The sequence below is a fragment of the Pseudoliparis swirei genome, chromosome 17 (genome assembly GCF_029220125.1).
Source record: "Pseudoliparis swirei isolate HS2019 ecotype Mariana Trench chromosome 17, NWPU_hadal_v1, whole genome shotgun sequence".
Classification (NCBI taxonomy): domain Eukaryota; kingdom Metazoa; phylum Chordata; class Actinopteri; order Perciformes; family Liparidae; genus Pseudoliparis; species Pseudoliparis swirei.
In genome coordinates, this window is record NC_079404.1 from 16,089,017 (window position 1) to 16,114,675 (window position 25,659).

General features: G+C 41.6%; 1 protein-coding gene across 2 annotated transcripts in view; it reads right to left on the bottom strand.

Moving 5' to 3' along the window:
• Nucleotides 1-9,060: 9,060 nt before the first annotated feature.
• Nucleotides 9,061-25,659, bottom strand: part of hectd2 (HECT domain containing 2) — a 37,886-nt gene continuing 21,287 nt past the window's right edge. For both annotated transcript variants that reach the window (XM_056435716.1, XM_056435717.1), the window contains 8 exons: nucleotides 22,485-22,549; nucleotides 22,106-22,199; nucleotides 19,197-19,271; nucleotides 16,467-16,554; nucleotides 15,767-15,873; nucleotides 13,914-14,029; nucleotides 13,072-13,215; nucleotides 9,061-12,196 (listed from right to left, as the gene is read on the bottom strand). In XM_056435716.1, coding sequence (XP_056291691.1) covers nucleotides 12,076-12,196; nucleotides 13,072-13,215; nucleotides 13,914-14,029; nucleotides 15,767-15,873; nucleotides 16,467-16,554; nucleotides 19,197-19,271; nucleotides 22,106-22,199; nucleotides 22,485-22,549 — 810 coding nt within the window. In that variant the 3' untranslated portion in view covers nucleotides 9,061-12,075. The remainder of the gene's footprint in view (nucleotides 12,197-13,071; nucleotides 13,216-13,913; nucleotides 14,030-15,766; nucleotides 15,874-16,466; nucleotides 16,555-19,196; nucleotides 19,272-22,105; nucleotides 22,200-22,484; nucleotides 22,550-25,659) is intronic.

The following is a 25,659-nucleotide window of genomic DNA, read 5'->3' on the forward strand; positions in this document are numbered from 1 at the left end:
AGGTTCATCTGGTTTGGGTTCTTTATGGCTATCATGTAAACATAAATAGGACTATATAATACCAATATGAAACTGGATTTCTATCCATCTCCCTTCTTCATGTGCCAACAATTAAGGAAAATGGACCATCTCAATGTCGTTTCATCACTTAAGTTCTTCTCTGTTGTTCCCCCCCAATAAATGTTTATTAATTGATTTCCCCTTATTGTACAATATTGTGACGGGTGAATACAATTCAAGTTGAACTTAATTATATCAGGCACCATATGACCACCTCTAGTAATGTGTTATTATTGCTAACATGCCCCTTTCTCAATACACTGCGCAGCTTAGGAAGTACTTCTAAAAAACTGCAGCTCTTTTAAAGAATAGTAGAAGTGATGTAAAGTAACCACGATGTTGAATGAGCTCAACCATAGAAAACACCGGTTGGGTCAATCACACGAAAGAGAGACTAGATATGATGCTCCGGGTTTCTGTGGGTCCAGAGGGTTATTTTAGCTCGCAGCATGTCTCAGTTATTTCCTGTAGAGGTTTTAAGGCGTAAGGTGATAGATATCGACTGTCAGGGAGACATGTCCCTCCTACAGGGAAAGTTCATGCTGGATGTCCAACAAGGAATGCTTTATGATGTTGTCTAGTTTAAGCAGTTTAAGATCACATTGGAGGATAATGCATTAATCCTGTCTGAGTTTATGGTCTTTATCCATTTTCAGGTCCAAGGTATCAAGTAAACCAATCAATGCAATGAAAACCACTGGTCTCTAAACAAACTCGTAGGTTTCAGTTGAGCATGTTTTCAAAATTTAGGAAATTGGAAAGAATGTGCAATGTCTTCTCTCTTAAATGACGAGGTGAGATCTGGTGAAGGGAAGTTGTGCAAGTTTTAAAGCCAGGGTTTGTCTTTGTCAACATCCTAGCAGCACGTCCTCCGGCTCCTGTGTTTACCAATTATTTTATCTTCTTTGTGTATTAATTTATATATGCGAATTCTTTCAGTCGTTATTTTGGTTTCATTGTTGCAGATCTACTTTTAAGTATGTGCTTTCTTTAGTTACGTTCCTCCTCTGATCAATTTGGTTTTCTTGTCTTCTTTGTTTTAAACGTTGACCTTTATAGTGTGATGAAACCAAAACTTGTGTTGCAAAGTGTTTTTGTGATACACCAACAGTGTTTTCACTGTAAAGCATTTAACCCTTGTGTTGCCTTAGGGTCAATTTGACCCGAATCAATATTACACCCTCCCCTCGCCTTTGGGTCATTTTGACCCGATTCAATGTTTCACCCTCCTGTTACCTTTATATTTACCAACATATTTTACCCTTTGGGTTCAATTTGACGCCAGCAATTAAAACCTCCAGAAAATTATTAGAATTAATATTGTTTTCCAAGTTTAAGTGTAAGCCACTTTATGTTTGTTTGTTGACTACCGAAAGAACACCGACATTAAACATTGAATGGGGTCAAATTAATCCTAAGGCGCGGGGAGGGTGTAATATTGATTCGGGTCAAAATGACCCTAAGGCAACACAAGGGTTAAAGGATAAAATTAAAATGCCAATGTCTTGGGCCCGTCCATCATGTTGACGGTGCAGACCTTGGGAAACACAAAGAAGGCTGAAGGTAAACAACCTTTATCACCCTGCCAAATGCAAACTCCCAGCAAGGGAGATCTTCTACTGAGATCTTCGCTAAAACTGAGCTAATCCAGCTCTTAGAAAAATTAACGCAGATGAATATTAGAAATGCTATTTCGCCCGGCAGCTTGGTTGAATTTTGCATATTTTTGCTCTGCTGTCAGGTAGGAGTCAGCTTTCTTCTTTTATAACTCATGACTAGGTTGTGTGGACCCAGGAGAAAGACAGATTGTTGTTTCTCTGGTCGTTTGGCCATATTGAAACCACTTGGCATTACCGCTATGAGATGAGGCAAGGTTGGAAATTTGGAAACTTTTTTATGACATAGGAAGGATATTACGAGAAGAGGGTTGGAGGAGGTGAAAAGCTTGGCCCTACTGGTTTGGACTATGTGGCCAGGCGTTACGCATTGCACCTTCACGGTTAGGGTCATGGTTAAAAGAAACCAATGCTGAAAGAAATAATAAACAATGTTCAGATGCGTTGAATGTAGTTTACAAGCATGGTCCGTGACATCTCAATGGCATCAGGTGGACATGATAAAGATACCAGTGTCCACTTATGGACGGACACAGAGTATTTGGTGGACAGGAAGAGAGTTTGGGTGGAGCTATCGAGGGGAAAAGCATCAGCTTAAGCTCTGTCGTCTGCTTCGTATGCGTCGAGGCGTTTGGCTTCAGCGGCAGACGTCTGGTCAAAGAGGGGATTGCTTTCTAACGGTGTTGAATGTAGCAGGTCTACATAACGAGAGTCTGGCCAAAGCACTGATCACTGTAGTTTTAGCACGACTTATGAGCTGAGGCTTTGATGCACCAGTCCTCATGGGGTGGACTATTGTTTTAGCCGATGATTGATCTGAACAGATAATACCAAAACCCTCTGTGTGCTGTAAGAGTGGAACCTTTACCAACGTGGGAAACAACTTTAGTTGTGACCTCTGTGACCTCTGTGTCCATCAGAAACCTCTTCATTTGTTAACTCCTTCATCCTCCAGCATAACCTTCTCCTGACTCACTCAGCTACATGAGCAGGAATGAGGATATGGAAAAGTGGAGGAACATGCCCCCCCCCCCCCCCCCAAATAACACACACACACTTGTCGTTGTGTTAAGGAAGCTATGACGAAGCTAGAAAAGCTGCCTGTGTAACCGTTCTCGCTCTCTGCCAAGTTTTCTTCTCACCCAAAACCAGGTTGTTAAAAGTCTATAAATCTGTGAAAGTCGAGCTCTGAAACTCCTCCAGACCGCCGACTGGCTCAGTCTGCTGCAAACAAAGACGGCTTCTTCACATCTGGAGTAGAAACAACAAGAGCATGTAGGGCTGTGTGTGTGTGTGTGTGTGTGTGTGTGTGTGTGTGTGTGTGTGTGTGTGTGTGTGTGATTGTGTAATACGTGTATATCTATCTTTGTGTGAACCAATTTGAGTTTTAGAGTAGACACATTTTTGGCAGTGAAAGGTTGCTTGATGGTTCAGAGTTGGATTTAAGGTTGGGGTTAGAGTTAGGTTTAAGTTAGGTTTAAGGTAAGTGTTGGACTTAGGCAATTAGTTGTGATGGTAAAGGGTACAAATATAGAAAGTACAGGGATGTTAATGTGGATTGTGTTTTGAGGGAAGTTCACAAGAGGAACAGAAAAGTATATTGGGATTTGTTTTTTACATTCTTATTTCCAAAACAAGACGAACAAAGTCGTTGTTCTATCGTAAACAATAAATCCGAACGTGCAAAAAGTCAGCATGGAGCTTTTTAAAATCTCAAAAGATTTTCATAGACTACAAGTTCTTTACTCAAATATCATGGCAGTTTTTTTAAGCATGAATATTTTAAATTCCCTTCTCTAACTTTTATTTTGATGTTTAGTGTCTTCTAAAAATAATATATTTATTCATGCCAATTTTATACAATGCACATATATAAATATATATATATAGTACATATGCATGAAGACAGGTTGTGTGTATTAGTGTCTCTCTGTCACTCTGCTTGCATTATAAAGAAACCTGCAGGAAATGAAAGTGTATTAATAAAACTTGACTGACAATCAAATTATTTTTTGTTGGCTGACACACCTGATTTATGGAGCCAAGACTGAAGAGAACAGCCTCAGGGGACAGCAGCCTGCACGAGGATGTAACCACAGTCTGGAAACAGTACAGACAGGATCACAGTTTAAATACGGGCCGTGAAGGAACCATGCTTCATTATTGGCAACAGATCTGTGTGCAACTCAGAATTTGCTAGATGAGGGCGATGGGATTAAGACCAGTGTTTGTTTGTCTTTATAGTCTGTATTACAACTTTGATCACTCATTTTAGAGCATGAGCAGTTGTGTTTGTATTGAGTGAACGTGTACGCTAATATTTGTAGCATAATAATAATAATTTTAAATGGTTTATTGATATTATTTGGGTAATTGCTATGAAGAAAATGTAGCCCTCCATATTATTCTCTGCCCCCCTCAGGTAGCTCTCGATCTCAAAAAGGTTGACCCATGTTATAGAAAATGTAATGACTAAAGTTGAGTTTAAAATGAAACCATTACTGTGTTTGAAGCCATCAACAATTGACATCTGACATGACAACCGTGACACGTTTGTATCCGTCACCAGTAGGTTCACCCCCCCCCCCCTAAGCACCAAGGATGAGCAGCCAGAGGGGCATTCGGTAACAAACTTTTTCCGTTCAGACCGCAGACTGTGTCTCTGCTCCCTGCTCTCTCGTCTTCCGTCTGTCCACCCCTTTATGGAGACAGACTCGCAGATACACAAACAGAGACTGTCATCAGCATCGGCTGGACTGATTACCAATCAGTCCAGCCGATGACAATCAGACACCGTTCCCTGAACCACACCCCCGCTCCACCCACTCTGCAGCCAAGCCGAAACACACCGCGCTGCCACAACAACGATCAGGTTATTTTGAAAGGAAGTGATGATTGCTGCAAGTATTCTGGACCAATAAAGGTCATACTGGATCAACACCTCTATTGTCTCTCTACCTGCCTGAGATCAACACCTGATTTGTTGTAGCTGATTATCAGGTGTGAGGTATGTCACACAGGACCAAAATAGGACTGTCTGAGAGGTAGAACAATACAATCAGACTTTTTGTCAGGTCATGTTTAGAACTGGGTGTTATAGGCATATACTTAAAAGGAGCTGTATTTAATATTCGGAGCATTAATATAGCAGCAAAACAAATTTAGCGACGTAAAGATATCGTCGAGTAATGACCACCTGAGCTGAGAATGAAGCCGCTCACCCTCTGGGTGTGTTCTTATCAGAGCTTCTCTTTGCTTTGTTGACATACGTGTGTGTGCTGTTAGTGTGGGTAAGTGCATGTGTGCTGTTAGTGCACGTGTGCTGTTAGTGCATGTGTGCTGTTAGTGCATGTGTGCTGTTAGTGTGCATGTGCTGTTAGTGCACGTGTGCTGTTAGTGCACGTGTGCTGTTAGTGGATGTGTGCTGTTAGTGCATGTGTGCTGTTAGTGTACGTGTGCTGTTAGTGCACATGTGCTGTTAGTGCATGTGTGCTGTTAGTGCATGTGTGCTGTTAGTGCATGTGTGCTGTTAGTGCACGTGTGCTGTTAGTGCACGTGTGCTGTTAGTGCACGTGTGCTGTTAGTGCACGTGTGCTGTTAGTGCACGCGTGCTGTTAGTGCACGCGTGCTGTTAGTGCACGCGTGCTGTTAGTGCACGTGTGCTGTTAGTGCACGTGTGCTGTTAGTGCACGTGTGCTGTTAGTGCACGTGTGCTGTTAGTGCACGTGTGCTGTTAGTGCACGTGTGCTGTTAGTGCACGTGTGCTGTTAGTGCACGCGTGCTGTTAGTGCACACGTGCTGTTAGTGCACGTGTGCTGTTAGTGATCGTCATCATTGAAGCGCGTGGCTCCCACCGTCCGGTTGTGGCCTTTAACCTCAATTTAAATCCATGTGGTTTGACCCATCCACCACCCGCCCCACCCTCCTGATGCAGCTCACTCTCTTTACTCTGTCAGTGGCCCCTGAAAGCCCAGTGCACCTCATACAGACACCAAAGGGGGCCTCAGTGCATCGGTATCAGGTGCTGTGAGGGCCACTGTCCCCCAGGAGGTCTAAAGCAAACATTCAGAAACACAGTTTTATTTGATCAAGCCATCATCTTCATGAATGTTGACCAGATAAGGAAGCCTCATTATGTAACAACCAATATTAGCTTTATTACACACATCTCACTCAAATGAATGGTGACAGGAGAACATGCCAACTCCTCGTGTTATATATGATTAGATGTTTCATTTAAATGCCACACATAAAAGGCTTTTGTAATTTATATTGTTTTAACAGAGATGTGTATTTAAGGAGATTTAATCATGTGTTCAGATCGGCAACACTAATTGAGGACGACTGTTTTGACGCCATGACTTAAGATATGGATGACATATTAAAGTGAAAGGAGGCTTTCTTGTAAGTCAAACTTCCTGTTAAGGGTTGTTACTAATACGGCATCGGAATGAACCAATGAAAGAGTCAGTGTGAAATATATTTCATACGCCGTGTGAAATAGAATAGAATAGAATATACACTTTTATTAATCCCCAAGGGGAAATTAGTTCTCTGCATTTAACCCATCCTTAGTTATTAAGGAGCAGTGGGCTGCGGTGAAGCGCCCGGGAAGCAACTGGGGGTTCAGTGCCTTGCTCAAGGACACTTCGACTTGCAACTAATGGGGAGAGCGAGGATCGAACCCACAACCCTGCGGTTGCAGGACGGCCCTCTTACCCCACTGAGCTAAAGCCGCCAATGAATCAACATTTGATATGTCTGTTGAATCAGATATGTGGCTGTAGGATTTCATTGGTACATACATATATATTAGTGGCTGATGACACACTGTTCTGAGGATGAAAGGTTTTTAGTCTGCGGTCCTCCACTTGTAGGACAAAAGGTAAAGTGCACCCCCCCCCCCACCTGTCAGACCCCCGAAACAAAAACAAAAAATAGACTTTGACTTAATTGAAAGTGAGTTTGTGGACATGTATTAACTGTCAATAGCAAACCACCAATGATAACAGTACCACCTCCACTGATAACTGTCCCTGTTATCTGTACACAATTATACAAGTGACAGATCAATATGTGGATGAGGTATATTTGAGTGAATGAAAGGATAACAACAAAAAAACTGTAGTGAATCACAATGGATCATCAACAGCAATTTAAAAAAGTAAAATTCCCAAGGGCATCGTCAGGTCACTTGGCGTAATAGTGTGATTTATTTTAGGGAGTAAATAGGATGAAATTTGCTTTGTGGGCCAGATTGCTCTCCTATTAAAAATAAAATCGATATCTATATAATGGTGGACAGTTGGCAGGTTATTGAGTAACCAAGAGGTGCTGGCCATGGCCTAGATATTTCTGTTTGCTGAATAAACGATAAGACCCCTTGTCCTTGCGTTAAAGTAGGCCACCTCACCACCACAGAGAGACGGAGAGAGAGAGAGAGAGAGAGAGAGAAAAGCTATCGTTGAGCATGAACTAGATTTTGACATCAAAACGAGAGAGAAACACAAACAATGTGTGTTTGATGGCAAGCGGTAGCCCTCCGGCACGAAGAAATGGAGCCAAATGACAAAAAGGAAAATTGCAGTTCTTTGAATGGCCACTTGAGGCTTCAGAACCTCGGGCCATCAACCACGCTTGACATTTTCCATCCCCTTTGTATACATTACTGATGTACCGCACAATATACATCCTATTCCTCGACTGCACTTTATTTATTTTGTATTATTCTGTTTGTACTATTTGTTTGACGTCATGTTTTGCATGTTTGACATGTTTGTGGACCCCTGGAAGATTGGTGGCCGCTAAGGCGTCAGCTAATAAGGATCCAGTTATTAAACTAAGAAAAGCGCGTCAATCCTATGTTAAAATGCCCACACTTTAAAGCAGACAAATACATGTGCAGCCTATACCAAACAAAAAGGGTGTTATTACCTTCGCATTGAAAATGCGGAAGGTTATGTTTTGATCGCTGTGTATTTATTTATTTATTTATTTGTATGCGTGTTATTCGCATAACAAAAAAAGTTTTTAACCGAATCGCATGAAATTTGGTGGGATGATTGGTTATTTTCCGGGGACCATTTGATTAGATTTTGGGATCGATCGGGTCAAAGGTCAAGGTCATGAAAAGGTCAACATCTTCTTGAATCGCATGAAATTTGGTGGGATGATTGGTTATTATCCGGGGACCATTTGATTAGATTTTGAGATCAATCGGGTCAAAGGTCAAGGTCATGATAGGTCAAAATCTTCTTTTTACCATAGCACGGTCAATTGTTATCCAATTGGCATGCAACTAAAGCCAAAATGTTCATAATTCAATGCCCAATCTTGTGATATGGGAAGGTATGCGCTCTACCGAGTGCCCATTCTAGTTCTCTAGAGTTACCATCTCTTCTGAAAAACACGCTGCCAGCATGATGCTGCAGCCACCAGCAGTACTCAGCTCTAATGACATGGAATAGTCCGTAAACCCAGGGTTCTGTTCACCAGCGAGCCAACATGTACCCTGACCCTGTTTGACCTTAACAGAACCTTTGTTATTAGCAGTAGTAGTTGTAACACCTGCGATTACCCCATTTCATGTCAAAAGGACTGCTGTGGGAATAGATCTCTTATGCAGGTGATGAGCAGTGTCGGGTTTCCTCCAGACATGGTTGCTTTTTTTTTTTTTGCTGCCAAAGCCAAGCAGGCATCCATGTGTCTTCAAACTTTAGGAAGACTTTTCATTGTTCCAAACATCTAACATTTAAAAGTTATCTCCTGTCCATCCTGGAGAGGGATCCTATGTTGCTCTCCTAAAGGTTTCTTCCCTTTTTTTCATGTGGAAGGTTTTTTTTCTATTTCTTGGGAGTTTTTCATGATCCGATGTGAGGTCAAAGGTCAGGGATGTCGTATGTGGACATATTATAAAGCCTGCTGAGGCAAATTCGTAATTTGTGATATTGGGCTATACAAAATAGACTGAATTTAAATTGAATTGAAATGGAGGCCACTGTGCTCTCAGGAACTTCTAATGCAGCAGCCATTATTCGTGTGACCTTCAACAGGACTGTGGATGCCAACCAAGGTGGAGAAACACCTCAGAAGATCAAGAGATACTAGAAATACCTGAGCTAAATCCTTGTGTCAATGTGATATTTCAGTTTCTTTTCTTTCTTTTAAAATAGCAAATTATTCAAAAAATTCAGTTTTTGCCGATGAGTAGAAATTAATTGAACATAAAATGCAAAAAAACAAGTGGATGCACTCTGTATAGAACCTATTCCCAGTACCACGGGACTGGTAGTGACAAGCAGAGGACTGGCGGTTCTGTGCAGCTGCCAGTATGAATGTGAGGATGTGGATCGGTGTCTTAAGAAAAAAACAAGCATAGTCAGTATATCTTTTGGCAGAGACTGATGACCCCTCATCCACATTTTACTGTACATACTTATGGAAATGCTGCATACAGACATCATATATGACTTGAGCCACAGAGAAGCACATGTACAGTATGGCCATCAACGAAGAGTAGAGGCATTACCAAACGACAGAACTAAGTGTACACAACATAAACCTGAACGCTTATATTTGTTAAATAATAATAATAATACAAAAAATACATCAGAAAAAACATGACCTTTCTCTACTTTTTTACGTACTTTCATACATCCGACGAGTGGGAATAATTACATCTCAACAAACACTTTGAATCAGTTTGAACTATTTTCAAACCTCCGTCCCACTGTATAACCCGACACAGTTTGGTCCCATTTTTATTTATTTTTTACAAAAACAACAGACGTGGGTCAGATGAACATCTAAAAAAACAACAACAACTCCTCTGACGTCACTTTATCCCACTTGACCGAGAATCCTCCGACACCATCTCCTGTTTTTTCCAAAGAATGTGTCCTTTTAGTATTCGGCAAACGAGGACGTCGATATTTCCCTCTAGTCAGCTGCTCGTTTTGAACAATAAGTCCGACGTGGTGTGAATGTGGTACGAGGTCCTTCTCAGAGCCTCTCCTGCTGCTGCGCTGGACTTCATAGAAAGGATCCATTCTTGTATAAAGAGAGGGACCCCCAATTAGACTGATGCGAGCTGCTTGACGGTTGCTTGGTAACTTTTGGGCTCTTTGTCACTTAGTCGTGAGGATTTTAGACATCTTGCCGTGGCAACCCCGACAGACGATGCTGTGTATTTGACAAAAACAGCACCGCTCAGCTGCAGGCAGAAAGCCAAAAAGAACTCAAGCGAGCTACACGTTAAGGCCGAGAGTCGCCATCTAATCGGATCTTCGATGCATTTTGTCAACCGCAAATGATCCAATAGAACTTTACGATTCTATCAAACCTTATTTTGTCAATGCTGTTGAAGCGACCGAAGCTGATTCACATTAAACTTGTTTACATGCACTTAGCACCACGTCACAGTCCGCTTTCTCCTATCAGCATAGGTTAAAAACTGGTTTGGCTCAGAGCTCTGAACACCAGAAATACTTGCTACACTGAAGTCATGTCATAAACCAGTCAGAACTTCGCCCCGATTGGTGAAACATCTCAATATTCAAATGGCCAGTCGGACTATTCACCTAGAGTACATGCCAATACCAGAATAGGACGTACAGAAGATGGCTTCTCTTCCCATCCTGCTTCATCCTCTGTCGGTACGATACTCGACTAACGGTCAACCATGAACCACACGATACTACAGGACAACACAGGACACTCGAAACATTCACAGGGTTGTAACAATGACAGTTCTGGTGCAACCGTATCATAATATTACAACCTTCAAAACAAACTTCAAAATATTTCTGCTGCAGCCTTTTTGTTCCATAAAACAGGCAGCAATGTCAAAACAACAACAATAACAACGATAACACAACTTCACAAGACAATCGATATCTCATGAAAAACGATAGCGTTCGTCTCATAGCAAAGCTTTATAGCTTTATATCCTGTCAGTGTGCTGCAAACAAAGCTAAATGCTACTCCACATATAATCCTATAGTTTCATAAAATAGATATTTTAAAAGTCACCAACGCAGTGAAGTCAAGATTTAACACAAAACAGGAACATTTTAAAAACGAACATCTTGACTGATGTCCAGATTAGTTTTCTTTTTTTTTGTACTCATTGCTGTGTCATGAAAAATACTCTCTTTCAATTGTTTATCTAACAATGATTGAATCCATGTAATTTGAGCATTTTGTCATTTGAAGCCTGACTTCCTGTTTAAATCTAACCGGCTCGGTGGAGATGTTCACTCACTTTGCCCTGGACCATAAAATAGAGGCTCATAAGAATACCTAAAAAAATAACATAAGAATTACCTGAGCAAATCAGCATCCTATTACAAGAGTAGTGTCCTGGTTTGTTGACACACAAGTTTCAATAGCCTTTGATTATTATTATTACTTCTTAAAGCCCATTTTTATAGAACAGCTTATTAGCAATGTAGTCCTTGTATGCAGATCTTCGGTTCTCCTAATTTAGTTTGTCTGTTTTTTATTTTTATTTTATTTTTTAAATGTTCTATTTTTTATCTTACCATTCTATTTGTTTTTGCCTTGACACTCTGTAAAGCACTTTGAAAACTTTGTTTTTAAAGGTGCTATATAAATAAAGTTATTATTATTATGATGTTTTCAATGCTATGGGACCAGAAGTATTATAAACTTATATTCACGTGACTGAAATTGTGCTTCTGGAAAGCTGACGCTGAACGTTGCGTTCTTTTAAAAACGACATTATTGACGTCTAAAAAGTTTTTAAAATATCATCGTCTCAATCAGAGTTGTCTTAAATGAAAGAGAACACATAACATGTGCAAGTAAAAGGATTTCTAGTGTTTCTCTGTAGCTGTTGCGGGGATGAACGAAGCAACATGAACATCGGCAAACGGACAACAACACAAATATGAACACCGTTTCAGTAAATGCTACTTTTTGACATCAGAACTCTTTGTTTACGATCCACTTTCCTCCAAAGTCTGATCCACAACCACGTGATGTGTGTGTGGGGTTAGTGACGGAGAGTTCACGTCACTGACAATCTATGGGAGTTTGTCTGTGTGTGTGTGTTAGTGTGTGTTTGTGTGTTTTTGTATGTTCGTCTCCAAAACCTTCAGTGTTGGAGATGGCGATGCTACATGTGTGTGTGTGTGTTTGTGTGTGTAGGTGTGTGCTTGTGTGTACTGGCCGGTCCCTCTAGGCCAAAGCCTTAAGTGTTGGAGATGGCAATGCTACATGTGTGTGTGTTTGTGTAGGGGTATGTGTGTAAGTGTGTGTTTGTGTGTACATTCCGGTCACTCTGGGCCAAAGCCTTCAGCGTTGGAGATGGTGATGCTAGATGTGTGTGTGTGTGTGTGTGTGTGATAGTAAGTGTGTCTTTGTGTGCACAGGCCGGTCACTCTAGGCCAAAGCCTTCAGCGTTGGAGATCGCGATGGTGAGTTTGTGCTTGAGCTCCTTCCTGGTTCGATAAGGAGGCAGACAGATCTGATTGAAACAGGTGTGAGAGATCGGCAACCTGCAGATAGAAATACAAAAGAGAGGGAGGGAAATTATTTTTTATTTATCAGAATTTTAATATATCTTGACATATTTAGCTTAAAGTTCATTTAAATCACAAGTCATTAAGATGAAGACATCCTGGTAAAAAAAAATGGTTTAGCGGCTAGGGAAGGTATCATGTTGATGAGGGTCCTCATAGGTATAGAAAGACAAACACATCTGGGTCTCTTCCCTGACCCAGATTCAGGGTCTTTGCTGTGCAATTTCAACTGTGGGTTTTTATCGCCTGCAGTGTGTGATAACAATCAGCTCCACACACCCAACAGAGATGAGAGAGAACCGTTGCTGTGTGAAAATCTTTCTGCAGATGTGAGGCAACAGTTGCAATATCTTTTCCAATAAAAGTTTTAAATAGATTAGAGCAGGCAGAGGTCCCACTAGCAGAAGTGAGTTTAAGTTCCCTCTATGAGACAGCTACCCAGTATATAGGTCGAGGGCTTTTATTGTGAAAGGTCAGAACGGAGGGGAGGGATTAAAAGGAGGAATAAAGTTGGCCATCTTGTGTCCAACTACTGAGCCTCTGTGTTGTTCTACGTTTTGAATATGTATCTATAGGTTGATATCTTTATTGGTAGTGTGAAAGTTCACAAACATTGTTTTTAACCACTTAATATCCATGTTCTGTGTGAAAGTATTCATGACAAAAACACCAGTTTGATCAAATATATTGATGTGCGCGCAAAAATAACAAGAAAAAGTCCTCATTTGTGTTCATTGTTATCTGAAAAAAATACATGTACAGGTTTCCTTCACGGCTACTGTGTCAACCAATTTTTAAAAAAAAGAAGTAAAGTTGTCGGTGAGTTCTGGTCTCCAGTTCTGGCCCCATACCAATCTGTTGGAACGTCGATCTTGGAGATTTTGAAGTTCAGGTCGGCCATCCCTCCGACGGGAACGCGGTCGCTTCCCGTCGCGAAGTGGAGGAGCTTCTTCTGCAGCTCCAGAGGGAAGGACAGCACCACGTCCCAGAAGCACCTGGCGCACAGCAAAGGATGTGCATTGCATTGGCTGAAAGGAGGCCTTAGTTTGACCTCCAGCCGCAGCCTGAGAGCTGCAGGCGTCGACTGGAGGGCACATCGCTTTTTGACCTACGGTGTGACCTTGAGCTGGAGTTTCTCATTTTCAAAACAAATGGGCTTTTTGAAAACAGTAAACAAAAGCCATACACTTGGTTAATCATCAGTGAAGCAGAGCGTCACCAATATATCGACGAGGCATACTTTGTCTGAATAATATTAGCTGGCGTTAATGATACATGGGCCACCTTTCTTAAAATAAAATTAAAATTAAATAATTTCTGGAGTGGTGAGCCCAATAAAAAACAACACTAATATATGGGCGACTATGGTCAGTGGGTAGCAGGTCCGTCTTTCAATCAGGGGGTTGGAGGTTCAATCCCCGCCCTAGTCTATGTGTCCTTGAGCAAGACACTTAACCCTGAATTGCTCCCTGTAGCTGTGTCCACGGTGTATGAATGTAACAGGAGTGTAAATCGCTTTGGATAAAAGCGTTAGCTAAATGACATGTAATAATACAATAAAATATATGTGTGATGTTCAAAAGATGTAATACAACTTACCGTATTTAAATAAACAGACTGTCCTCACTTCCAACTATGTGTGAGTATAGATGTGTGTATTATTCTATCTGAAGAAAACAGGAAGTGCTCTTACCGTATGGTGGTCTCCGTCTTGCCGTATCCTTCATACTGAACCGTTTTCTGCAAAGCGCTCATGTCGACTTCTGGACTCCCGCACACCAACATCTCCACCTCCTCCGGGCGCAGCAGCTGTGTGCAATTTACAACTCCATTTAGAAATATTTTTTTGTAAATTTTTTTAGACAACCGAAAACACGCAAAAAGGAGGCACCAAGTGCTTAAAGTGGAAGGGCCCTTTCCCCACTTCCTAACCACTACTTCTTGCACCGGAGCGTGGGACACACACATCTTGAAACGTGTTGAAATCGGATGCAACATCAGACGACAGCAGAATTTCCACTGAAACACGACCGCAGTCTGAAGCAACAATTGATTGGTGGAAGGAAATAATATCACACAAGAGCGACACAACCAGTAACCCAGGCAACGGGAAGTTACGCTTCGTCAGAGCAGCTGATAACAGAAAATGTAAAAAAGTCAACTCCACGAAGGTTTTCAGGAGTGAAATGTTCTTATTTGCAACCATTAAGAAGAGAAATGACATTATAGATTTTGAGAGACGCACAATTGTCAAACTTATTGCCAAACTTGTTGGTCAAGAAGAAAAATGAAAAGAAACCTAGTTTTTGCCGCCGGTGAAACCTACAACGTCCTAACACATTTATTCTGTGACTGTTATGGCGAGATATGCGTATACATGGGTACAGTACACCTTAAATGACACACATGAATGAGAGATATTAAGAATAAACATTTATAGTCTATACATTTTGCACCGCGAGTATGAGCACGTATGCCTGCTTATATTTTGAGCGTCTTTCTTTTTAAAAGCATATGAATTATTTAAAACTCAGCGTAAATGATCCTATGAATATTACACATAAATATTACACATTTCCATGACTTTCCCAAAACTTTTGGGATTTCTTCTTTTTGAAGAACTTTTCCAGGCCTGTAAATAACCATTTTTTTTAAATTCCCTGATTTTTCCAGGTTTTCCATGACCGTATGAACACTGCTTTTACATTTACATGTATTTATTTTGAGCTTCAATGTCTTCAAAATGAATGATGAAATGCAAAGATGATTTAGGAAAGTTGTTTTTTCAAAATGTGAAGGCAGGCCAACGCAGGCCAACTCATGTGAGCTATTATCTGCCTGGCTGCGAGTGAGACTCGCCCTTTCTGTTTCACTCCCAGCTGGCTGCATGTCCCTCCTCTGACCCAGATTCTGGCTGATAAACTGCGGTCAATCTGCCCATTCGTCCATATTATCTGCAGTCAGACATTATTTCTCTATGTTCCTGCTGCTGCCGAGCAGACGGGAGGAGGGACTTCAGACCAAACCCTCCAAAAACACGAGCGCGCCGTCCTGCGTGGACCACGGCGAACTGGACTGTGCGACTTTCAACTAGAAGCTGTGCGGGCAACGACCCCAAAGGATCTCTGTGGTCTTTTTATAGCGGTCTTTTGTTTGTGTTCAATGTGTTTAAATACACCACCACGACCAATTATAGTTGGTAGTCGCTTCACATCTAATTTACATATAAATAATCTATGTATTCTTGAAAGGTACTACTCAACTAAATGTAATTGCATTTTTTTAAACACAAATAATGAATCTTATTGGACCTAGTAAAATCTTAAAATACATATTAGTGAGAATTTTAAGTGACAAATTGAGGTAGCATTTTAAATACAATAACACAAATTATAATTATTAATAGTTAGAAAAATATGTGGAAGGAAGAGACTGGCTAATGGAAAGTTTACATGTAATATGTGTGGAACAAAAAAGCATGTCTCTACTGTTTCATTGGCACTCAGAAAACACACACACACACACACACACACAGTGTGGACTCACCATGAGCGCATCCGAGGCACACACACTGTGGAAGCCGTGGTAGAAGGCGGCGAACTGTTTATTGATGGATTTATTCAGCAGGAAGTCGATGTAGAGCTGGACGTACTCTGAGGAGACAGAGCAGAACACAACGGCGTGATTTTCAATAGTCCACGACAAACTTTTGCCGATTCGTCCCTCCAGTCTCGACCCTTCAGGTTTAACACACACAGAGGGACACCAGGCAGAGAGCTGGACCTGGAAAATGAGGTTTAACGAGAGAAATAAAGTGTTCAGCTCGACTCCATCCTTTTTAAAAAAGAACAGAGAAGCTTTTGAGAAGAGTCGAAACAGCACATGAGGGGGATTCAAACACAGTTACTGTGGATCACACCGTATCCTTTTGACCGGGGAGGAAGCTTTTCAAAATCATATTTTTTTTCGCCGCCCCCCCTCCCCCCCCCCCTCATTTTTGTTGTGTCAGGTTGATTTTTCACAGGAGAATACTTCCTGGGTGAGAGACGACTGTAATACGGTCAACCCGACATATACACATAGTCTCAGGTTACCGGCATTTTGTTATGAGATGTGTCGAGATTTTCGAGCAATTTGTATTTGTTCGTCAGTTCTACTTTTGTGTGTGTTTGGACCATCGGCTCCTTATTGTGGAGCCGCTGAGCAGGAAGCTCGCTCATTGCCGTGCACCTCAGTGTGGACTCACCCTTCCGGTTTTGCTTGGTGACGGGGATTTTGTCTCCTCCAGGCTTCAGGTTGTGAGATTTAACCACGCCCATTTCCTCCTGGAAAACCTGCAACACGCACACACATACACAACAAGTAAGTCATATAGGGGATTAGGAACATGCAAAGACTAGAACAATTATAAATTGCTGCATTTATAATGCGCTTTTATCCAAAACGATGTAATATATTTGCCTCATTTACACGTTAACTGATGACAGGAACGGTGAAAAGGGTTAGAGTGTTAAGTTCGGATAACGCAGTGGTAGCGACCTGTCAATCACAAGGTAGCCCCGCCCTAAAGCATACCATGCTTTATAATCTATTTTACTCTAAACTGCGCCATAATTTATAAAATGAACATCATGCTGTTTAAAAAGACTAGAAACTAAAGATTGCGACCATAAAGTGAGAAGTAGATTTTGTTTTTGCAACCAGAGGAGTCGCCCCCTGCTGGCCATTAGGAATAATGCAAGTTTAAGGAATTAGCTTCAGTTGTTCAGACCTAGAGGTTGATGGCTGGCTTTTTCAGAAATATGAATGTCGGAGTAAACAAACACGATATGAAGTGTTTAAGCTTTAAATGTGCCCTAGCTTCATATTTCGAACTGATTTCTGGTTTCCAGCTGTCCTCTGTGGCTCTTCCTGAGGTTTCTCATTTCTTCCCCCTTTATAGGTTTACCGGGGAGCATCTATGGGCAGAGTGTGTCGAATGTAAAGCCCCTTGAGGAAAATGTGTGATATTGGGCTTTACCAATATAACTTCAATATAACTTGAGAGAACTTGTGGTTTATACGATAAATAAAGTTTCGGTTGAGGGTTATAATTAGGTAAAGGTGAGCAGCTCAAGGGAATACATTATCGAAGTGAAGGCTTTTGCAAGTACAGCAGTATAAACTAATGTGTGCAAAAAATAGAGGGGTATATATACAGTTAGAGAGGCACACATTGAAGAGAGAAGTGACAGAGAGTGATGCAGTGTTCTGCAGGTCAGTGGGTTTATTCATCGGTTCCACAGTGGTGCGACTGTGACCGACCTATAGCTCACAGTGAGTCAGCTCACACTGTGGGCAAAAATAACACCTGCATTCAAGCTTTAACGTAATGTTTCTTCTCACATATGTTCCACCCCCAGCTGCCCCATAAAGTGTTCCATTGGATCTGGTTCCTCTGCTCAGAGGCACAGTCTGACACGCCTGCTTCATACAACACACTGATGTCATGTCATGCAAAATCGAGTTTGAGGAACTTTTATAGGTCCAACGTGCATGATTCAGCAGTAAGGTTGCATATTGCAACCAATGTGCCAAGTAGTAGAGCGCCAGAGGCCAGCCCAATATCACGCATGGCCCTATTTACAGGCAGTGTGCAGCTTGTCCGCTCTGGGCTACTGTAGAAACATTGCGGTGCGACATGTCGGACGGCGTGAAGAGGACCCACAAGCACAATGATTATTAGAATGTGACAATGGAACACACAAATACGTCATGGACTTCATGTCAGGGCGGTTAAGGTAAGCAGTTGGTCAGTATTCCTGTTGATAATCAGGACGCGTATCTAACCAGGAAGTTGAACACGTTTGAAGCACTTTGTCAACTCAGTCGGTGGCGCTTCGCCAACCATTATCCATAAAGACATCATTTTGTGCTGGGTTTAAAAAAAAATGTTCACTACCACTGTGCATACAAAATTACATCGTTGTTGATGGTCGTTTGAGAATCATGAACAATCTACTTCAATCTACAATCAAGAGCTACAGTATCGGATGAAGGAGTAAATCAAAAAGATGATTAACTTGTTAGTCAATGCCAGGTTTAAAGGCGCTCAATCACGAGTTCAGATCATATCTATTGCTTCCACTCGGCTCTCAACATGGCGATTGCTGAGCTGGCATCTCGCAGCTAACAGTGCAAACAGCGCACAATGTTCTAACAGTGCACACATTACTAAAAGTGATAACAGTGCAAACCGTGCAAACAGCACTAACAGTGCTAACAGTGCACACATTACTAGCAGTGCAAACAGTGCAAATTGTGCAAACAGCACTAACAGTGCAAACAGTGCACACATTACTAACAGTACAACCAGTGCTAACAGTGCTAACAGTGGGAACAGTACACCCAGTGGTAACACTGCAAACCATACTAACAGTGCAAATATGCACTAAAAGGCATGCAATGTCAGCCAGGCTATTACAGCAAAGCAAAAAGATGTGTGGATAACAGGACACTGCTATATTGATGCTCTGAATATCATCTAGACTCTAGAGTTTCTATAAGTACTAATTCCGATACCTCGCCTAAATCCTGGTTAGTTTACTTCTCCATTTTTTTGCTGGAATAATTAGAAAACTTACAAACAGGTCATGCCTACAGAAAAATGTCGGCATAAATTTGTTTGTATTCAATAAATCTACTGTATGATGTAACTGGGACGGGTCCAGATTACCTTGTGGTCTAGAATGAAGGAGTTTTATATGGACTCAGACTTTTCTCACGTCATTAAAAACATCGATCATCAAAATGCAAATTAGAAATGATTTGTTAAACCGCTTATAAAGCATAGCGGTGATGCGAAACTGAAACCTTCACGAGTGCTTTTTATGCATTGGAATGGAGTCAAAGTGCATTGTATAGACAAACTCTGTCTAGCTATTGCCAACTTTAAACGGTGCATCAGGAACAATGAGCTTTCATCGTCTCTTGGTACCTGGAACGAGAGGTAGAAGTCCTCCTCTACGTTTCCCTCGTAGCTCAGCAGCTCTCCCAAACCACGAGCCAGCTCCTGAAATGGGACGCGAGAGTTCAGGACAACAACAAAAAGACAAGAGCATGCCACATGTTCAGTGATTAGTCTGTGTCATCTGTTCAGTGTGTATTTTAATGAGGAAAACTTCCACTGCATGTATGAAAACAACTTTTCAAAAGACATGGTCTCTTCTGACAGACCTCCAAACTGAGGATAAGAACACGCTGTCTGAAATGCAGCCTGAGGTCGGGGCTCGGAGGGAACACCTATATTTAATGTCACTATTTCTAATGAGGGAATATCAGGACATACTGTTGGCTCCACTTGGTTGTACAGATTGTTGTATAATGTGTGAGTACTATGCTTGTTTTGGGTCACACTGACACCAACTGCAGGCCTCGTGTTTCATATCCTGTGTGTGAGTGTGTGTGTGTGTGTGTGTTTGTGTGTGTGTTTGTGTGTGTGTGTGTGTTGTCGACCTTCACAGTGAGGAAAGGTGTTGGATGTGAAACAGCTTGAGGATCAAGTAACTTTTAAGCGAGGGTCAAGAGAAAGTTCAGGATCTTTCCCTTTCGCCGTTGTACAATACCGGAGAAGGGTTTCACAAAGTGAGGACAGAAAAGTGACAACGCTATTAGACTAGAACGGTCGGGGCCTGCGGCAGGTGTGCGGGGTTAGAACGCCTCGCCCCGATGCACCAGTCTTTGGTAGCAAGTGCAATATATATTGTAATTATTTGGCAGGTATGATGACCGTAGGACTGAATCAGAATCAAATGTGGTATTATTTGACCAGATAGTGGTTAACTTTACGTTTTGGCCTCTAACTTTGTCTCCTGGAAACTGTGGGTTCAGACACATTGATCCATATGAGCTATACTCAGTTGCGTCTACATTTATTTATTTTTTTGCCATTTTTAATTGTGTTTTAAATCATGATCACCACATTTGGTACAGAATATACAAAGTAACCGCTTTGTATTTAGCTATCGGTCACATTTGGGGGACATGTGTAGATATGAGTGTTCGTGACAGATGCTATTTGGACAACAGGTGGCACTGTTGCAGCATCATCTTACAATTATAGGAGGATTTTCTGTATGTGTCTATATCTGTGTGTGTGTGTGTGTGTGTGTGTGTGTGTGTGTGTGTGTGTGTGTGTGTTTGCCTGTGTCTTTGTCCCTGAGACACATACGTGGAGATTACAGTGTGTACAACTGGGATGTAAACATTGGCGCACATGAGTGTGATTGAAGATGTACGTGAGGAGAGAAACAGGCGAGAGAGGCGTAGTGGTTGAACACGCTTCACATCTGGAAACACTCAACAGTTCAAACTAAATGTTCTCACTCTTTTTTACATCTATGTATAGTGTTGTATCTGAACTTTACTGAAACAAATTCTCTGTTAAAGAAAAATAAATCTATATTGTGATCAACTCAAGATGTTGAGCTAATTTAATCAAAGAAAACACTGTGTAAAAACAAAAACATTTAAATATCAGATTGCATAGCTAAAGGTGAGCACACTAATTAGAGAAAAAGATATTCATATATTTTATTATATAATCTCATACATTTAAAAAAGGCATGCTGAAAAATAATTAACAGCATGTGCAATTGAAAAATTTGTGTCAAGGTTGTTTTAAAGTGAACATAAATGAATGCAGTATCTGGTGGGAGAGTTGACTTCATTCTCACATTTTGCAGTGAAGTTAAATTTAGACTTTAGGAAGACAATATTGAGTGATTAGGGTCGTGAGAACAAACATAGAGGGATCAAAGGTGTAACTATGGCTCCCTCTAGTGGCAGAACAGAGAAATGCAAGATAGAAAATGTGCAGGTAAATGTGATGTGGGTGATTTTTCTTTTTCAAGTTTTGTCGTTTCTACAACCCCAAAAAAATATGCATCAACAAGCAACAAATAAAAACGGCACAATGCGGATTTGTAGCAAAGTTACCCTCCGCTTAACTCTCATAGCCATAACCAGGGGCGGTTTTTCCTATAGGCGGTATAGGCGGCCGCCTAGGGCGCCATTCAGAGGGGGGCGCAAAAAAATACGCCCCCATCTATATCTCCAACCAATATTTTGACGGCAATGCCAGCCATTAACAGAACAGAAAACAAAAAAACCATTAAAGCTGCAAGCAGCGTCGAATGGGTCCTCGCTCATCTGCGCCGGTCGGGGAGACGCCGGCGCCCCCGACCAGCGCAGATGAGCGAGGAACGAGGACCCAGGCACGCCGGTCGGACTTGACTCGGGCCGTGACTTGTAACGAGCACGAGAAGTTTGGGGCAGATTCGACAAAGTCCAGTTGAGCCAGTAGGTGGCGCTTTGAGTCTGTGAACATATTCATGCATCATGTGTCCCTACGTGAAGTGTAGACCACGTCATGTAAATTCAATGTAGAAAAAAAAAGTGATGAAAAAAAGCTGTCTATTCTTGGAATCGATTACGCATCTCCAGGTGTCCAGTCAAACACTCATCATGCTGAGCTATAGATCTAGCTGGTTTACAGGCAGCCGTAGGCGGTCACATTATTTTGGGCACGACGAGGGAGTGAATGTGCACCATTGATCAGGGGGGCGTGGCCGGAGCGTAGTTCAGCACAGACGTGACATTTTCTCAGGGATTTTGTTCTTTATTTAATGTTTGGTCATTGTTGCGATCGTTGTTCTGTTTATTTGAAAGAAATTCAGTCTTGCAGGGCAAAATAGCGTTTGAAAGTTGAAATTCCGTTTTCGTGCAAAATCGTTTTTGGGGGGGGGGCGCCACGAGTGAAGCTCGCCTAGGGCGCCAAATGTGCTAGGGCCGCCCCTGGCCATAACTAATCACCATATAACTAACATGTGACGCTGAGAGACATACCGGCATGATCTGCTGCAGGTCGTCCAGGGTGGCAGTTGCCATGCCGACAAGGGCATTTTGGTCACATGGTATAGTGGGTGGAGTCAGGAGCTTCCTGTAAGGGGACACATAATATATATATATATAATATATATTTTTTTTTATAAAAAAAAATGCTTTATATATATATATCAATATAAATGTATATATACAATGTATATATACAATGTATATATATACAGTATATATATATAAAACTTTTTATATATATTTTATTTATTTATTTATATTTGTCAAAATTGTAATTGTGTTCTTCTATTGAATATTTATGTTTATTGATTTTTGCGATACATTTGTCAAGGTATGACAGATGGAAACACACACACACACACACACTTACCTGTAACAGTAGAGGGGGAAGTGGATATCCAGGGCGATGCTGTTGTAAACTGCTAAGCCCATCAGCTGATAACACAACAGGTTAAGGAGGAAGTAACTATTGGCAGACAAGCCAACACACACACACACACACACACACTGTAAATTAGCTGTCTGCGTGTCATTTCCCTGGCCCGTACTCCGGTGCCCCTGCTTTGGACCACACCCCTCGTCAAATTAACGATCACCAGGACCGCCGTCGTGGCCCAATAAAGTAACCGACATTTCATGAGCTCAGTTTTCATGATGAGTTTGGAAAACTAACAGTTACATAATGTCCTTCTGACAGCAACTTGACTCGCCACCTCTTAAAACAACCGAGGCCTTTGATCAAGCGTCAACAACGAGATGTGAAGGAGCTGGACAGCTTCACTTCCTCACGAGAGCAGCTGCCATCTTTTATTGTCACTTTGCTTTTTAGAAATCTGAAGCGGTGAGCATAGACGGTATCGTCCTCGACCTGATGAGACAGATGAGGTTCTGAGAGAGAGAGAGAGGGTTTTAATTCTAATAAATGGTGTTCAGTCTGAAACTCACAGTGTGTAACTTCAGTGTGTGTGTGAGTGTGTGTGTTGAGTTAATGGACTGAACATCCACCTGCAGTGTTTTAATGTGTTTTATGTCCAAGGGGTGGTGGCCTCACACACACACACAGACTCTCTCTCTCACACACATACACGCACAAACACACACACACGCGCACACACACACACACTGCTGCCACATGTGGTGACCATATGTTGTGTAATTGTGTGTGTAGGTTGTGTGTGTGTCTGTGAATAGAACACTACTGATTACAGGTAGTTGACACACACACATACACACACACACACACACATACACATGAAAATAAACATCCACTGTACTATTACCACAAGGTCATTGTAAAGTCAAAAACAAAAGTATTTAGAGGCCCTCTTTGATATATCTCCACTTCACGTGACAGGCATGAATAAAGCTCTCTCTCTCTCTCTGTGGCCACTCTGTTTCACATTATCTCTCTATCTCTCTTGCCAGTCTATTTCTTACAGACTGAGTGTTGCTTCGTTGGAGCGAGTCGAGCCTCAAAACAACAAAATGTGAGAAAAATAAAACTAATTCTGCAAACATGAAGGTTACAAAAACTTCGGAAATAAAGAACGATCTTTTTATCGTATTAGTATTAGTACTTCTAAGTATTAGTAATAAGACTACAGATTAAGAGGAGACAGTCAGCGAGGCATAATGACGTGGTGGTTTTATGGATTAGATGTTTCTGGACCCCCAGCATCCAGGGGTCTGGTCTGCTTTGCACCTGCTGTATATTCATTTAAAAAATATCAGAGCTAAATATTCCAACAGTTTTTACGTCAAAACTCATATTTAAAAGATCACTGAAAAGGCTTTCTGATACAGACAATGTATCACTTTCATGACATCTAGAGTGCAAATGGATATATATATGTGTGTGTATATCAAGCTCCTCTTTTATGGAACCAGCTTCCAATTTCAGTCCGGGAGGCAGACACAGTCACCTCATTTAAGAGTCGACTTAAGACCTTCCTCTTTGACAGAGCTTATAGTTAGGGCTGAATCAGGTTCACCTGGTCCAGCCCCTTGATATGCTGCTATAGGCTTATAGCTGCCGGGGGACGTTTTAGGATGCACTAAGTACCTATCTCCTCTTTTCTCTCCTTAGGGATGAATTTTCATCTCTCAATCACACGTTACTAACTCTGCTTTCTCCCCGGAGTCCTTTTGACTTCACGTCTCATGGGGTCATCGGACCCTATGAGACGGCATAGATCCTATCTGCCTGATGGGTCGTGGAATTCCTGCTACCGACCACGCCACTGTCCTGTTGAGACTCCGCCCACTGTTGAGACTCCGCCCACTCCTCCTCCCCACCGCCATCTGCCTGATGGATCGTGGAGGTCTCCATCGTGGAATATGCCTACTATGAACTATTCATACACTCTGTCATATTCATTGAATGTATTTTAACTCTAAATCTGTCCTTCTGTACACATGACATCTATTGCATCTGTCCATCCTGGAGAGGGATCCTCCTCTGTTGCTCTCCTGAAGGTTTCTTCCCTTTTTTTCCCCCTGAGGGGTTATTTGGGAGTTTTTCCTGGTCCGATGTGAGGTTTTGGGGCAGGGATGTCTATGTGTACAGATTGTAAAGCACTTCGAGACAAATTTGTAATTTGTGAAATTGGGCTATATAAATAAACTGAATTGAAACTGAATTGAATATACATATATATGTATATATATGTATATACTATATATATATTTATATTTATACATATATATACATATATAGCATCCCAGACAGAAAAAAACTGAAATGTAGAAATCTTGGCAAATTTATTAAAAAATAAAAAGTGAAATATCATATGGTGATAAGTATTCAGACCCTTTGCTCAGTGTTGAGTAGAAGCCTGTTGAGCTCGTACAGCCATGAGTCTTCTTGGGAAAGATGCAACATGTTTTTCACACCTGGATTTGGGGATCTTCAAATCCACTGTATATATTTGAGTTTCATGACCTGGCTCTGCGGATCATCTCATGCATCTGCTCCGAGGTGACCCAGCCACCCAACATTCCCATCAGCTGCGCCTCCTCCTGATAACTGAACCTCCCTGAGGCCGCCGACAGCCTCAGGCTCACCGTGCTGCACGATTTTAATTCATGTAAAAATGCTTTTACGGTTATGGTTATTATGTGAGTGAGTTAGCTGAGCTTCTTTTGGTCTGATGCTGTGTGACCCTGTTCCTCCCGCATGGAGCTGATCGGTGAACGCATCACACAGCCGGCCCGTGTCTCTGTAATATTGCAGCGTATGAATAATGCACATGTTGCACAGCGAGCAGCTGCAGTCTGTCTCATCTCTGCTTCCTCATCAATGTTTGTTCCATTTTGTTTACATCTGTTTAGAGTCCATTTTTCCATCTTTCACTCTGCTCTCTCTTTTCTACATTTTCTCTCCACCACCCCCCCTCTTCATCTTCATCATGACGCAACACCACCATGACAACTAAACAGGAACTATGGCGATTGATAAATTAGCTCTTAGTGTGCACATGGAACACCCAGGAGCACACACCACACAAACGCACACACACACACATGCACGCACACACACACACACA